Source organism: Copadichromis virginalis, linkage group LG9, assembly GCF_057382275.1.
Source record: "Copadichromis virginalis isolate Kocher_CV1m ecotype Utaka linkage group LG9, C_Virginalis_male_GT1.1, whole genome shotgun sequence".
NCBI lineage: Eukaryota > Metazoa > Chordata > Actinopteri > Cichliformes > Cichlidae > Copadichromis > Copadichromis virginalis.
Genome location: NC_140626.1, coordinates 26,123,523 through 26,138,687, shown reverse-complemented (window position 1 = coordinate 26,138,687; position 15,165 = coordinate 26,123,523). Strand labels below are relative to the sequence as shown.

Below are 15,165 nucleotides of genomic sequence, written 5' to 3'. Positions count from 1 at the left end.
CATTGAGCTCACAGCCTAGATAATGGCGCCATCCTGTGTTGAGCATATGCACTACAGGTCCACTTGCAAGATTTGGATATACAAATGTTACACTGCACAACGCTTTGGTTGGTGCTTCACCAAGCTGCTAAGGGTAGAAATGCTAATATGGGTGGGGTGATGCACTGACAAACAAGCCTTTAAGAAGCACAACAATGTATTTATGTTGCTCTCATCACTGGTATATTATACTACACACACTTGGGGGAAATCCTTTATTTTATTAATCTTGTCTTTCAGTTTCTTCTCAGATTTAAAAGTCATGTGAAAACATCAAGAGATAATTCTGCTTTCATTAATATTTGCAGATTACCTACTGTATTGCACATTGTAAGAATAAATAGGTAAAGAAAAAATAAAATAGACATTCAACCACATATATTATTGTCTAGCTAGCCACCAATAGTGCAAATGGTACCTTCAAAACCTCTAAAAGCTCCTTTATTTTATCTCCGTGTGAAATCGTTAGGCCGGTTGAATCTGTGCGTGTCTTTTTGAACCCTTTTACACTAATTTGAAAAAGAAATTCTTCATTAAGGTTTCAAGAAGTTCTTGATTCTTGCAAGTGACTTTGTTTCCTTTCCCGGGTCGTCCACCTCATCCTCTTCGCGCTGCACCCTTCTGGGATGCAGTTGGACGTAGTACAAAATGAGGCACACCAGTCCCAGCACTGAGCATCCACAGATTAAACCACTGATTGTCAGCAGCAAAGTGCTTGTTTGCAGCTCCGGCTTCAACAAAGCCATCAACGACGGCGACATAATGTTAATAACGGTGCAGAAAATGTAGTAGGTGGTCATGGCTACTTTTGTGTCTTGTCCTTTCACATTAAAAAATGTGAATGTCAGGATGACTCCTGCAACTGCCCTGTAGAGAAACTCCAGGCTTCTGCTTGAGCAGAATTTGGTTTCAAGCAAGTGTGTCCATATTGTTGCCAGCAGCCAGAGGACAGTGAGCGCTACTGTGGTGTAGATACTCAGTATGAGAAGGAGGCTGTAGCTGAGAATGAGGCTGGTGATGGTACAAATTTTGTAGAGGAGGTAGATTGCTGTGGGGAGGCCAGAGGGCATTTCTCTGATATAGGGGAGAGATCTCCGCAGGCAGCGGCGATAGTCCACCAGTGACCATGCAATGTTACAGAAGGAGAAGGCCACAGATAGACCTGAAAGACAAGAACAGGCAGTGTAAGTAGTGATTCTTCAAGTTCGCACACATGTGTAGAGTATCTTTTGTCTCTACTTACACTGCATGACTGAGACCTCGTTGTGGCCCAGTAATATGTAAAGCTGTAAAAGGAGCTGGGGGGCACTCTCCAGGAAAGTCTCAAAGAGCTTGAGCATGCTCAGATCGGTGGCCACGCAAAACAGCTTCTTGTGAACTTCCCTCAGCTTATCCACCCCATCGCCATTTGATTTCGTCCAAACCACTTGGAAACCCTCTTTCAGCAGGTGGTAATACCTAGAGACAAGGCAAACACAATGAAAACAAACAAGCTGCCACCCTGCAGTGCACGTGTTATTGCATAGCGTGCTATTGCTGCATAGACGGTGATTCATTTGTAAGGCTTTTATCTTAATGCCATACAACAAGTTGAACACAGCTTGAATGTGGGCATTCCAGTTTATTAAATACCACTTTGTCAATGTGCGTGATTATCATAAAGCACGTTTTGACTCACAACATGCAGGCACTCCTTTTTGTAGGTACAGCAAGCAACCTCAAGTTAATTTGCAGGTGTTAAACTCAAAGGTCATATCCTACTTCGGCTACTGTGGTCTCATGAAAGCTGTAATTTTAATGGCATACCTGGTAAAGATGCCAAATCCAAATGCATGCAGGACAACAAGCCCAGGTTTTGACATGTCTGATATTTCTTTTTTTCCTTCAGGGTTTAAGAGAGGGTCATTCAAGTCATCCCAGTACCAGGCATAGCTGAAGATCTGAGTAACCAGTAGCCCGATCAGAATAAACATCACGGTGAACCCAGTCCAGACGTATTGTTCCTCTTGAAAATATTTCACAGCCAGTACAATGTCTGTCCAAATGTCCCCGACATACAGGAAGACTCCAGCGATGGTTAATAGCCATCGCACTTTGGTGTACCGAATGTCTGGCTGAAGCATCGTGTTGTCACTTGAAACTTGAAGTATCCGTCTGTGTTGCAGACAGATGTGCTTTTGCCTGAAGTTCAGTTTTGCTTTGAAGGGTCTGGAGAAATGCTGCTGTGGACCCTTTCCAGTGTTTCAGGGGCCATTCTGGTCAATCTGCAAAGAAGGCACACAAAGAAAGACATATATATAATATACGTGTGTGTGTGTAACATTTTGTCTTGTACAAACTGCTGCTTGTTTTTGTCATTGATATGAAATGCAGCGTGACTTTAGTCAGGTGCTGCGTGATACTGACCTTTGATCCATGTCATGAACACATAAAAAAGTCCTGATAAGCACTTAATTTATGTAATAGAACAATTATTGATTATTTCTATCAGGGCAAATCAGAGCATTAGAACTCTTACATAAGAGACTGGATTGTTCTTACATTTCACACAACAAATAAGCCAAATCTATGTTGTTCAATTAGGAATTTTCAAAAGCTGGCAAAAGAAACATTTTGAATAAAACAGCACTGCAATTAAAAAAAAAAAAGTTTATGTTCAGGTAGCTGATTTATAAAATTTTCAGATGTCATTTACAGATCTGTTTGATAATATTCAGTCTACACAGTTATCATTGCGTGTTATCACACTGAAATCAGGCTACAACAAACACACACAAGCATTTTAACTTACCAGTGCACTCTGAGAGGAGAGAGGTGTTCATTCAGGGAAGGAAACTGTAAATGCCGCTGTCCTTTCTCTTTTAAAGGGCTCCACCTCACATAACTATACAGTCAGGTCGGAAATGTGTATACGTGTATAGGAACAGGGTCACAGTTCACACTTCCCTGTAACAGTTTCATATCTGATATCACCAGCAAGTGACGAAATGCCCGGGTTTCCACATATTTTAAAACTTGATAACAGAAAACTCGTGCACGACGATCTGTGTACATACCTTTTAATTGCTCTGAGCACATGGGCGTAGACAGGTGAAGTTATGTAACACCTCAGCGGATTTCCTGTAATCTGAATGATTACTGCAAGCATGTGATTACCTTTGCCTGAGCTCAATAAGCAGCTTGCCCTTCCCTTTTTCCAAAAGTGAAACATAGAAATGGCAAAAATAGAAATTAGTTTAAAAAAATAAATAATATATTGATAGATAAACATTGATATTGGCATAACAATGACTACTGTAGCTTCCTTTTATGACAACAGGCACAGGATCCTCACTGTAAGTTTTTGGATCTTGTCAAATATTCAAATAGGCTAAATCATATATTCATATGTTTTTCATTTGTTCATAAGGGAGCCAAGATTTGAGTTCCTCCCTTGCTATATACATAAAAATCACATGAGGGCAACAAACACTGTGGCCTGAGGCCGGGTGTGGCTTTGCCCTGTATATTTTCTGAGTCAAATAAGCAGCTGATATCATTAAAACCTCTGGCATATTGATCAGAGGAAGGTGTTAATCAGTTTCACCTGCTTTAGTGTTAATGAAATTAACAACAGGTGCACTAGGATGGCACTTCTCCAGGATGGCACATCAATATGTGCCATTGCCAGAATATTTGCTGAGTCTAAGTCTAAGAGCATGGAGGAGATTCCAGGGGACTTATTCTATTCAGTTATTCTAGAAGCTGAATAGGGCCTTAACCCATCAGCAGGACCGTAACTGTTTCTTTGTGTAAGGAGGAACAGGATGAGAACTGCCAGAGCTACAAAATGACCTCCAGCAGGCCAGTGAAGTGAATGTCTTTGTCAAGACAAACTTCATGAGCGTGGCCTGAGGGCCTGATGTCCTCTTGTGGGCTCTGTGTTCACTGCCTGGTACAGTGAAGCCTGATTGGCATTTGCCATAGAATACCAGAGTTGACCATCTCTGGTGCCCTGTGCTTTTCACAGACAAGAGCAGAATCAAACTGGGCATGGAGAATGTTATGCTGTAACATTGTTCATCATGTCTGGTTTGGTTCCTCCTGGCATGCCACAATTCCCAACCTCGTGAACAGAGTTAGTTCCTGGAGGATGGAACTGATACCATTGATTGACCCCCACACTCACCTGATCTAAATCCAACAGAACACCTGTGAGACATCATGTTTCAGTCCATCTGACGCTACCAGGTTGCACCTCAGGTTGTACAGATCTGAGAAGAGATCCACCCTGGACGCCATCATCATCTCATTAGGGGCATGCCCCGACTTTGTCAAGCATGCATACAAGCACTTGGGGGCCAAAATGGACTCATTTGCCACAACATTTTTTGGGGTGTTTCTGAATTCAGCCCTCTGTCGGATGATTATTTCTATTTCTATCAAATGGTGTGGCATCCTTTCATTCCAAGCACATGAACCATCCTGTATCACTGTGGGTATCCAGCATTATTTTTCCCCCACTGATAGTGATGGGTCGGTTGCGAACGAAATGGCTCTTAGAGCCGCCTCTTTGACGTGAACGACTTGAGCCGCTCCTTATCGCGAGCCGTGTTTTTTTTTTTCCTTTCGCTCACCCTCTCTCTTGCACTTTTTTTTCGCTTCACTCCGCATGCAGCCTTGTGCTTTGCGCTGGGCAGAGGGGGGAGGGGCGGTGGCAGTAGCACAGGAACAGAGCAGGAGGGAGAGAGAGAGAGAGAGAGAGCCAGGGACAACAACGTCACAATAGAAAGGTATAGTAATCATCCACAACTAGTTTCAGTTGCAGATGATAAAGGATTCAGAAAGTTTGTTCATGCAGGCCCATATGACAGAGAATATGCATCTTCTTTTTGTTTTCATATTTTCATTTATATTTAATTGTGTTGTGGTTTGCAGTGTTTTGTGTTGTGTCACTTTAAATTTGTAAAAGGAAAAAGCTGAAAATTTAAATAGTTAAAAGTTGAAATGTGAATAGTTGATTTTTGTATTATATGATTTATTTATTACATTTTATGTGGAGTGAATAAATAAAAGTATATTTACGGTGGCCCCTACAGACAAAGCACATACAAACTTCAAATCACGTAAAAACACGTAAAAACTCCAAAACACGTAAAAACCTCAGAAGCACATAAAAATTCAAAACACGTACAAAAGACAACAGAAGTGCTCCAGGATGCTAGGGGCAGTGTTGAACTTTTGTTACCTAGTGACTACACAAGCCAGCAAGTACCAACGACCGGATTTGGTGTGTGGTAGTAACAGGTAAATGTACTTTTTTTATTATTATTATTTGACTATATATGAATGCTTGTGTATAAATACACAAACAATACACATATGCTTTCAATTGTGTAATTTAAATGATCTAGGTCAGCGGTCCCCAACCCCCGGGCCTCGGACCGGTACCGGTCCGTGAGTCGTTTGGTACCGGGCCTCGAGAGTTGAGGCTCAGGTGTGAAATGTATGGTTTTCAGGGTTTTTATCGGTATTCAGCGTTATTTTGTTATCGTTTTTATCGTTTACTCTGTTTTCCTGGGTCTTTTCACGTGTGTTATGAATAAATCTTCTTTTTTTCGGTACCGGTACTAGTTTTATTTTGTTGTATTTATCCGCGACACCTTAAAGGCCAGTCTGTGAAAATATTGTCGGGCATAAACCGGTCCGTGGCGCAAAAAAGGTTGGGGGACGCTGATCTGGGTAGCTCTGTTTTGGAAGTTCAGTTCATGCTAGAAATGTGTTTTGGAGTTTGTACGTGTTTTGTCTCTAGGGGCCACCGCATATATTTATATATAAACATATATAAATAAAACCACTTTTCTTTTTTACATTAGTAATTCATTTTGTGCATAATTTTATATTATTGTTAATAATAAATTAATTAAAGCAACAAAACAACCTGAAGAGCCGGTTCGGAGCCGAAAGAGCCGGCTCTTTTTAGTGAGCCGAACCGAAAGAGCCGGTGTTGTGCCAAAAACTGATTTCCGGTATTTGCCAAAAACTGATTGCTCGTATTTAAACTGCTATAAGTAACTTGTTGGGCTATAATATGTGAAACATATGTCAAATGCATCCCTTATGGATGACAAAGTCATCTTGAGCCACAAACAACATTCGTGTAACAAGGTAGAAGCCGCAATCAGTTTTTGGCAGTGACTTTTATATAACCTTTATTTATGCAGTTAAAAAAATCTCATTAACATTAAAATGTCTTTTGTAAGAGTAAGTTGGCCAAGAGCACAGCAGAAATGGCAGCAAATATTACAATAGTTCTGTAAAAATATTTTAAGTGGGGATAAAGGACCGGATTGGTTATAATGTAAGTACAATAACACAGAGTTGTAAAGATACTTGAAAAACGGATAATTTTTTAATTCTCTATATAACCCCTTTGTAAACCCTGTTCACCGAAGTCTATTTACGAACATACGTAAAGATATTACACATAAAAAATACACAGAAACACTGGAAATCAGTTTTTGGCAGACAATCACTTTTTGGCACAACACCGGTTCTCTAAAAAGAGAAATCCCATCACTACCCACTGAGTTTTCTTTCTTTCTTTTTTTTTGACCAGTGTATATTTGCTCATAAATTGTGTTTTTCCCTATCCTTTAACAAAATGACATAAGAGTGCAAACTAATTCTCACTATCTACTTTATGAAGGTGTGGCTTGGTCCAGGTTATTTTTAGAGTAAATTAAGCAGCTGATATGATAGAAAATATTTTAAGGGAAGGCTTTCTCCAGCCACTAAACTCAGCTTACATCTTGTACTCCGAACCTCTAGGCAGCGACAGAGAGCCCCAGCTGTTACTCTCCTGTGCGTAAAGATGGCTCGTTGGTCAGGCGCACCAGCTCTATCCGTGGGCCCTCCCACTAGTGGAAGAGTGACACGCCATTCAATTGCTGCCTGGCCCGCTGCATGTAGGAAACAGGAGGGAGCTTTGAGCACAAGGATATCTTACTATCAGGCAGGAGGAGGGAGAAAACCCGGCTACAGTGAAGCAAAAGTTGGACGAATCGCGTCGACATGGGGATCCGAAAAAAGACTAACAAGAATCCGCCGGTGCTGAGCCATGAGTTTGTCATCCAGAACCATGCAGATATTGTTTCCTGTGTTGCTATGGTGTTTCTCCTCGGCTTGATGTTTGAGGTGAGTCCACATGTTGAATGGCTTATTTTAAACTGTGGATCACTCGAGGGATGCTCGGCAGGAAAAGTGAGGGGGATTATCGCTAGAATGAATGCCGAATACTCCCAATCGGTTCTCATGAGAACTGACATGGCTGTCTGATCTATTCTTCACACTACTTCCTCTCGTAATCGAAACTTTTCCCCATCACGATGGCCTCGCGTTTGCGTTTCATTCCAGAGCGTTCTAACCTCACTCAACTGCTCTCGGGTAATGTTATTTACAGTGACTAAATATGAGGTTTTTTTTAAAGCGTCGTGGGAACTATTTCACTCACATCTGGCTGCTTTCCCACCTAAAATTCGACAAGCTATTTAAGAAAAAAAAATCATCGACACTAAGGCCCGCGGATCGAGTATGCACGCAAAAAGAAAATCAAAAACAAAAGTATTTTTTTGCGATATGTTTTGCAGAAATTTCCCATCAAGCGGCAAGTTTGCATTGCAGCACTTTATCGAGCTCAGTGGTTACGGTGTTTGGCAACACTCTGGACTTGGGTTAGTTTGTATGTGTTACGTGGCAATCGCGCAGCGGTTCACACAGCGCTGTCATCACCGAAACCCGCTTTCTCCGTCACTCAAAGTTGTCACCGGAGCTGGGAGAGCGCTTCAGACGTGACCGGACACAGCGAGCTGACACACGGGATCGTGTCACACAGCACGGCAGTGTCTTAACGCGCTTCAATCTGCTCTGCTTTGAAGCAAATGTGCGTTAATGTCAAAGCGCGTTTCATCCAAGGCGGAAAAAAAGCACCACCGCTGCTGGTGTCCAGCCGGCCATAATTAAAACCGCTTCCTGTTTGTACTTTCCAAAGTAAAACTCCTGGGAACTACGTGCTGTTGGCAACGTGGATGTTGAAAAGCGTGATATTTGCAGGAATTGTTAGATTTATCTGTGCTACTTTAGCTTTAGCTCTTTTTTTTCTTTGCTTTGAGATATTTATTTGTTGCAAGCCGGGTTGTCTTGCTGTGAAGGACTAATATGCAACTTCCAACTGATATCTCATTAGCTGCCTGCCTTGATTAAGTTATCTTTACTTTCAGTGAGGGTAAGGAGTTTGTTGCTCTACATAATTCACATTTAGTGTCATGCATTATCTCGTGTTCTTAAATTTTCTGACTAAAAATATTGTATACAAAAAAATACATAAGCAAAATGAAAGTAAAACAATTGGAAGGCATAGAAATGTCAAGTATTTGTACCTGTTGTTTTGCTTTCTGTTATAGTTTTCCCTCTTTAGGCCAGGAAAACAAATATCTCCACTATAAATATAACTATAACTGCACAAAATTAGTGGGACACAAAGGAAAAACTCTGACTTCTTGTATTAGTTAAAGCCTTTTTACTCATATGGACACGAGTATCTGGCCACCTACACACTGCACCTGCAGGAGCTTTTATGACATCCCATTCTAAGTACATAGGTATTACATAATATGGAGTTGGTCCCCACCCCCCCTTCCTTTGCAGCTACGACAGTGTTCGCTCTTCTAGGAAGGATTTCCACAAGAGTTTGGAGTGTGTCTGTGGAAATTTTTGCCCTTTTATCCAGAAGAGCGTTGTGCTGAACGAGAGGCCCTCGCTCAAAGTCTTTCTTTCAAAGAGGTTTTTGTTTTTGTTTTTTTAGATCAAGGTGGCACAGTCAAGTTCTTCCTAACCAAACGCATCCACCCATTTTCCTTGCTTTATACACGGGGACACAGTTGTCCTGGAACAGAAAAACTCCTCCCCAAACTGTTCCCACAAACCTGGAAAAACCTAGAATTGTCCAAAATGGCTCGGTAAGATTTAAGATTCACTGGGGCTAAAGGGCCCAGGGGCCCCCAAAACAACCCCACAGCATTCAGTGATTAAAAGATAAGGGCCAGAATCTTTTGTCTATATGGTGTATAGCTTAATAAAAAGACTTTTACTAATATAAACTCTAAGTGTTTTTTTCCACTGTGTCTATTGTGCAGAAAAGTTGTGTTTATAGTGATGATATGTTTGCTTTCCTGGACCGAATAGGGAAAAGCATAACAGAGAAAGCAAACAGGTAAAAATACTGAATATCGGTAAGTTTGTGTTAAACATAACAGCATTAAAGCAGGTGTGTTATATTAGCACTATATTCATACACATCCTAAATGTATTATTTCAATTTTTAATAAGCATTTTGACTTGTATTTTGTACAATTGCTGTCTGACTGAGATTGACACGACTGCCTTTTGTCTGCAGGTCACCTCTAAGTTTGCAGTCTTCTTCATAACTGTCCAGTACAACGTCACCATATCAACAAATGGTAGGTTAACCAATGGTGTGTGGGGAGAACAGATGTTTCAGTGCAGTACTTTCTTTTACTTGCTGCATTCCTCTCATTTGGATTCTAAAGTGGCACTTACGCAGCCCTGCACAAACCCATTTCAGGGTTCTTCCCCCCCCCTGCTTCCGAGCTAAATTTAGTCTGCCTGATTTATAAAGTTCTCTTGTGGCAAGGTTGCGCCGGGCGAATATGGGCTAAGGTGTAATATAGGCCTCACAATCCGAGTCCTGCTCCTTTCAAGGTTAACAGAATCTCTGCCAGCTGACTTCAGATACCGACACTGCAGGACCTGTTCGTGCTGTGTGTGGTGTGCAGGCTTCCAGCTCGGTGATTCAGCTCTTATCTGCTGCACCTGACGACTTGCCGTATTCTGTAACTTATTTACAGCTCGAATCTCATGAGCCACATAGCATCCAGCGTCCTAATCTCTCTGCAGTGAGTGTTCTGAAACGATTTCAATGATGGCTGCTGTATTTTTGGATCGATTTCTTTGCGAGTTTCTGTAAATGATGACCAAAACCACTCAGTCCATCTAGAATACTTGCTGGGAACTGTGTTCACGTATCGGCTATATCTGTTTTTATGGACACTGAGCTCAAGGGTGCATGGAAATAAATGTAACTTTAGAAAACTAGAAGAGATTCAGCGTGTATATTAGTTCAAATACAGTCTCTTGCGTTTTCAAAGCGGTGTAATTCTGCACAGCCGGGGCTCACTAATCCAAACATCTCACTCCAGGAAAGCGCACCTGACATTTTGGATGTGAATCAATCACAGATGGGTGTTGATTTTTCACTCTGCGTGACTTTTGTGTGCTGCAGAAGCACCAGAGGAGACTGCCGTGAACCACTTCCACCACGGGATCAAGGACTTGGCAACTATCTTCTTCTACATGCTGGTGGCTATCATAATGCATGCCATTATCCAGGAGTATGTGCTGGATGTAAGTGGGATAAAGACACGGAGTTAAGGTCATCTCTGTTAGAAACTGTTCTGTATTGTTCACTGCTGGTCATCTTTGCAGAAAATCAACAGGAAGAAGCACTTCTCCAAAACCAAACACAGCAAGTTCAATGAGTCCGGCCAGCTCAGCGCCTTCTACCTCTTCTCCTTTGGTTGGGGCACAAGCATCCTGCTCTCTGTACGTACAATAGCCAGCTGCCTTTGGTTTTTGTTTGCTTATGCCTGGCCCCATAAAACATACTTAAAAGCTTGCTTGTTCTTAGGAAAACTTCCTGTCCAATCCAGTCAGCCTGTGGGAGGGTTATCCGCATACACTGATGCCGTAAGTTGTGATGCTGATTGTGGAAATTCATCAATCATTTGGGACGTTTCTAAGCTTTTTGTAATGTCTCGCTTTCTTTCAGATTCCAGATGAAATTCTACTACATCTGTCAGCTGGGCTACTGGCTGCATGCTCTACCGGAGCTGTATTTCCAAAAGACAAAGAAGGTAAGAGGACGTGCGGAGCCAGTTGCTTTGGGATGGGACGATGCGACGCAGTTTCCTGTTTGACTTCCACGGCCGAGCCGCATTGTTTCAAAGTCTCATCATCCTCTCGCTTAAATCACCATGTGCAGAGCCGCACTGCTGTAAATATTTTGACCATGTTTGGCCTCCCACCCTTTGTGTTTACTGTTTAGGAGGATATTCCACGCCAGCTTGTGTACATCTCCCTGTACCTGGTGCACATCGCTGGCGCCTACATTCTAAAGTAAGAAGCGCCCACTGTAGAAAGCCTTTAATTAAGTGTGTGAGTTGGTGTGGCTTGTGTTTGTACACTGCCCTTTAGGAGAAAGTTTGTGGTGTCCTTGTGGGGTTTTTTTTCCTGTCATTTGTAATGAAAAACTCTCTAAAGATGTTTCTTTGTGTGTTACAGCCTGAACCGCCTGGGTCTGGTCCTCCTTGTGTGTCATTACTTTGTCGAGCTTCTGTTCCACATTTCCCGTCTGATCTACTTCAGCAATGAGAACAGGCAACTGGGGTGAGTTCACTATTAGGAGGTTTTAGATCGAAAGAGGGCAAAGCCTTAAAACTTGTCCTATTGTTTTGCAGTTTCACCATTTGGGCGGTCTTGTTTGTCCTCGGACGGCTGCTCACCCTGTCCCTATCTGTCCTCACCGTGGGCTTTGGCCTCTCCACAGCTGAGAACCAAGGTTTCGATTGGGCCGCAGGAAACTTTAACGTCCTTTTTGTTCGGTAAGTGTTTCTGAGAGTAGAAACTGAAATATCTGAACTTGCAAACGGAGCTGAAATTAATTTCTTTTGCTCTGACAACCTTTTTTAAAATGTGTATTTCGTGGAGATTGAAGCTAAATTTCTTGATATTTTTTTTAAAAATTCATGTGCGGCAAATGCAAATTTGTAAGAAGCGCTCATAGACTGCTCACAGTGGAGACGTGAGGCCTTCTTTGTAGACCTTTAAGAGCATGTTGTATAGAGCTAAAATAAACCTACAGCAAGAACATTGTCATACAACAGGAAGTGCACTCCTGCGTCCATAAATGAGCATGACGCGCAACCACAATGCATCTTGTGCTAAGCAGATTAAACACTTCCTACTTTGTTTTTGTGTGCCGTTCCTACCAGTGTCTTGTGCGTAAGATAAAGTGCGATGCTTTTATCCCTCTCTCTACTAGGGTAACTGTCCTGGCTGCCATCTGCCTCACACAGGCCTTTATGATGTGGAAATTTATCAACTTTCAGCTGCGCCGGTGGAGAGAGCATGCCCAAGCTCAGACCTTGAAAAAGAAACAAGCTCCTTCCAAGAGCAAATCAAAGAAAGACAAAGGTGAGAGCACGAGCATGAATTAGCTCCCTATTTGCAAAAACATGGCTGGAGGTTCCTCTCCCAGGATTAATTAAGCTTATAACTTTCCATATTTAAAGCATAATATCTAGCTGTTTTTTTTGTGTGTGTGTAAATAATCCTTTCATGCCCTAGACTGGCTTGAATGTAACTCTACACCTTTCTTTCTTGGAGTATGTTCGGCTTTGTGGTGCATATGCAAATTAGTCCTCATCTCCAACTCCACCTACCCTTCTACCACTCACTTCCAGTGCCATCATCATAGGTGCTTGCATTCAGCTCAGCTTGGACTATGAAACTGTTCTGTAGTAAAATAGCGTGGGCAGTGTTTATGTACGATAAAAGGAATTGTAGTGGAAAACTGCCCTGAGTGCTCAGAGTAGAAAAGCACTATTTGAACACAGCTCTCATTCACACAGTGGGATCACCACAGTTGTTCTTTAAAATACACGATTAAATGTCTTTTATTTTTCAGTTTTTCAAATGACAAAACAGTACATAACTTAAAGGCTTGTCTGCTCTTTCACATTTTTGATCTCTCCTTTTTTTTTTTTTTTTTTTTAGCCAACGGAGTAAATGGAGTTAACTCTCACCAAGCTGATTCACCAAGAGCCAGAAAAGAGAAATCCTCATAAAACATTCCTCTCAGCCCTTTCCATCGCCTCCCCACCTCAGAGAACTCTCCTCTCACTCTCTGTCCCCTCCTCACGTCCGGCCCAGCAGATCCTCCGGCTCCTTGATCTACGACACGCATCTTCAGCTCCCACACACGACTGACCTCCCAGCTGGACTTCAAGGACCAGAATGCAGCTTCGCGTCTCATCCAGCACACCGTCATTTCTGAATCTTTGCCCTGCTGTGCTATTGTGAATGAAAAGAAAACCAATTAAGAAAATAAACTATGAAAAAAAAAAAGAAAAAAAAAGACCTTTATTTAAGAAGTGCCTATTGATACGGAGCGTTTTTTGTACAGAGTGTAATTTTAAAATTTCAGGAATGATCACTGCAGTGTTTTAATGTTTCTCCCATTTTATCTTTTCATGCTTTTTCTAAATACTGTGTATTTCAACTCGTCTCTTCTTTTTTTTTTTTTTCGTCTCCTTTTATTTATAACCGCTCGCTCTGCTCCTTTTCTTTGCCACCGACTCCTGCCCCTCTGTGGGGGGATTTTGCAGACACTATATGTGAATTTCCCTGTAATGTCTCTTGTTTTCCCCTAAGTGAGGGATGCGAAAAGGAAACAAAATCTTATCTTTGTCTTTCAGATTAAGACTGGGGTCACAAATCGACTCAAACTCAGTGTTTTCTCCATTTCGTTCTTCAGCGGACACCTATAGATGGAACGTAAGGTAGAATATGGAGAATTTTAAAGTCCCCTTATGAATAAGAATAAAGGTGAGTGTGCAAAAAGCATTCGAGGAAAACAGGAGACATCTTTGTGTAATAATGTAAGTAGATTCACGGTTCAGTATTGTGCAAAACTGCCAGCAAAGTAACCTGATGTAGCATTAAGTGTCAGAGTTCAGAACAGCTTTGTACTGAGATCATAAACTGTTGCGTTTGTATCTATAGTTCTAAGAAATAAACACGCCTTGTGTTTTAGCTTTGGATGAGATGACTTTCTAAGAGAGACGGAAAAGACTTAATCAGGCAATATGTCGGTTTAGTGAGTTTGAATCGCTGTCTTGTATGATCCTGCCTCATTTGCTGTTTAAGTGGAATTGTTTCCCTGTGTTTGTATGGCCTGCTTGAAAAATGTTCACATGAATGACTTGTTGTAAAAGCATGGACCGAGAATGAAACATAACTATGTTTTGTTTAGCTTTTAACACCCCCCTCCCCTCCCTTTACCCTACTATTCACTGTGCCATATGAGCCTGGTTGATATGCCTTTTATTTACATGCCATAAGATAAATTTGCAAAGCTACAGAGAGCAATCAAATACGTTTTCAAGTAGTTTCCCAGTTAACACCGGCCTGTTCCAAAAGATTAACCCGTTGGGTATGCAGTGGTTGCCTTTAAGCTGCATGTGGATTTCTGAACCTGTCCTGAGGGGTTATCTTGATAAAGGAATAAAATGTATTGAAAACAAATTCTCGGAGTTGTGACTTGTGTATTATTATCCGTGTACACATTTTAGTTTTTATTTGAAGAAAGAGGCACACAGTTGAGATAACTTAGCTGAAGCCTGGTATTTAACGTTTGAATGCAATCACTTCTTACATAGACGCAACACCTGCTGGGAACCTGGAGTGAAAAATCAAGAATAGTTCATTTCACTGATATTTAATGCGAAGGGGGCAGTGTTACGACAAATTATGCCTCAACACTGTATGAAGCTTTTATTTTAGACGCCGAAATTAAGATCTCTAATTGTTTCACTATACAAGTTAAAAGGGGGCTTTGTGTTTGTCGTGATTTTCTGTCACGTAGGTATGTGCAGTTGTGGTAAGAAGATGACATCCACTCACTATGGGTGTGAATTTCATGGTAATTTGGGGATTTTAATGATTTCTTTTAAATGTTTTTGGTTTGTTTTCCCAGGATTGGACAATTCAACGACATAAGTGGCTTCAAAAAACAAAACAAAAAAAACACACAAGAACTGGGTGCACAAGTTAAAATTTATTTTGGATTTTCTATAATCCGCATTGTCAAAAGTATATTTACATACAGCCCCACTAATTTTTGGTTAAGTGTCTTTTAGCAAGTTGGACCACAACCATATACTTTTAGTAGCCATCACAAGCTTCTGGCATAATTCTGGCTGGATATTTGACCGCTCTTCTTGGCACAAT

The 15,165-nt window shown here is 41.4% G+C and overlaps 2 protein-coding genes across 2 annotated transcripts; one reads left to right on the top strand and one right to left on the bottom strand.

The window, feature by feature from the left end:
• Positions 1-368: 368 nt before the first annotated feature.
• xkr9 (XK, Kell blood group complex subunit-related family, member 9) lies at positions 369-2,270 on the bottom strand. Its single transcript, XM_085469222.1, has 3 exons — positions 1,846-2,270; positions 1,283-1,497; positions 369-1,201 (listed from the first exon to the last, which is right to left on the bottom strand). The coding sequence occupies exons 1-3, from the start codon at positions 2,160-2,162 to the stop codon at positions 573-575; spliced, it is 1,161 nt and encodes a 386-aa protein (XP_085325348.1). The 5' UTR covers positions 2,163-2,270; the 3' UTR covers positions 369-572.
• Positions 2,271-6,913: 4,643 nt separating this feature from the next.
• tram1 (translocation associated membrane protein 1) lies at positions 6,914-13,291 on the top strand. The gene is made up of 11 exons (XM_085468494.1): positions 6,914-7,215; positions 9,473-9,536; positions 10,379-10,500; positions 10,582-10,698; positions 10,784-10,842; positions 10,925-11,009; positions 11,201-11,271; positions 11,437-11,541; positions 11,613-11,756; positions 12,197-12,348; positions 12,931-13,291. The coding sequence occupies exons 1-11, from the start codon at positions 7,093-7,095 to the stop codon at positions 12,999-13,001; spliced, it is 1,113 nt and encodes a 370-aa protein (XP_085324620.1). The 5' UTR covers positions 6,914-7,092; the 3' UTR covers positions 13,002-13,291.
• Positions 13,292-15,165: the final 1,874 nt, after the last annotated feature.

Bases quoted from the DNA above. Each gene is read 5' to 3' on its own strand.
- xkr9 (XM_085469222.1), bottom strand. From the start codon at position 2,162: ATGCTTCAGCCAGACATTCGGTACACCAAAGTGCGATGGCTATTAACC. The intron at 1,498-1,845 runs GTATGCCATTAA...CCTTGTCTCTAG, and splicing joins GGATTTGGCATCTTTACCAG to GTATTACCACCTGCTGAAAG. The intron at 1,202-1,282 runs GTAAGTAGAGAC...CTTGTCTTTCAG, and splicing joins CGAGGTCTCAGTCATGCAGT to GTCTATCTGTGGCCTTCTCC.
- tram1 (XM_085468494.1), top strand. From the start codon at position 7,093: ATGGGGATCCGAAAAAAGACTAACAAGAATCCGCCGGTGCTGAGCCAT. The intron at 11,757-12,196 runs GTAAGTGTTTCT...TCTCTCTACTAG, and splicing joins TTTAACGTCCTTTTTGTTCG to GGTAACTGTCCTGGCTGCCA. The intron at 12,349-12,930 runs GTGAGAGCACGA...TTTTTTTTTTAG, and splicing joins CAAATCAAAGAAAGACAAAG to CCAACGGAGTAAATGGAGTT.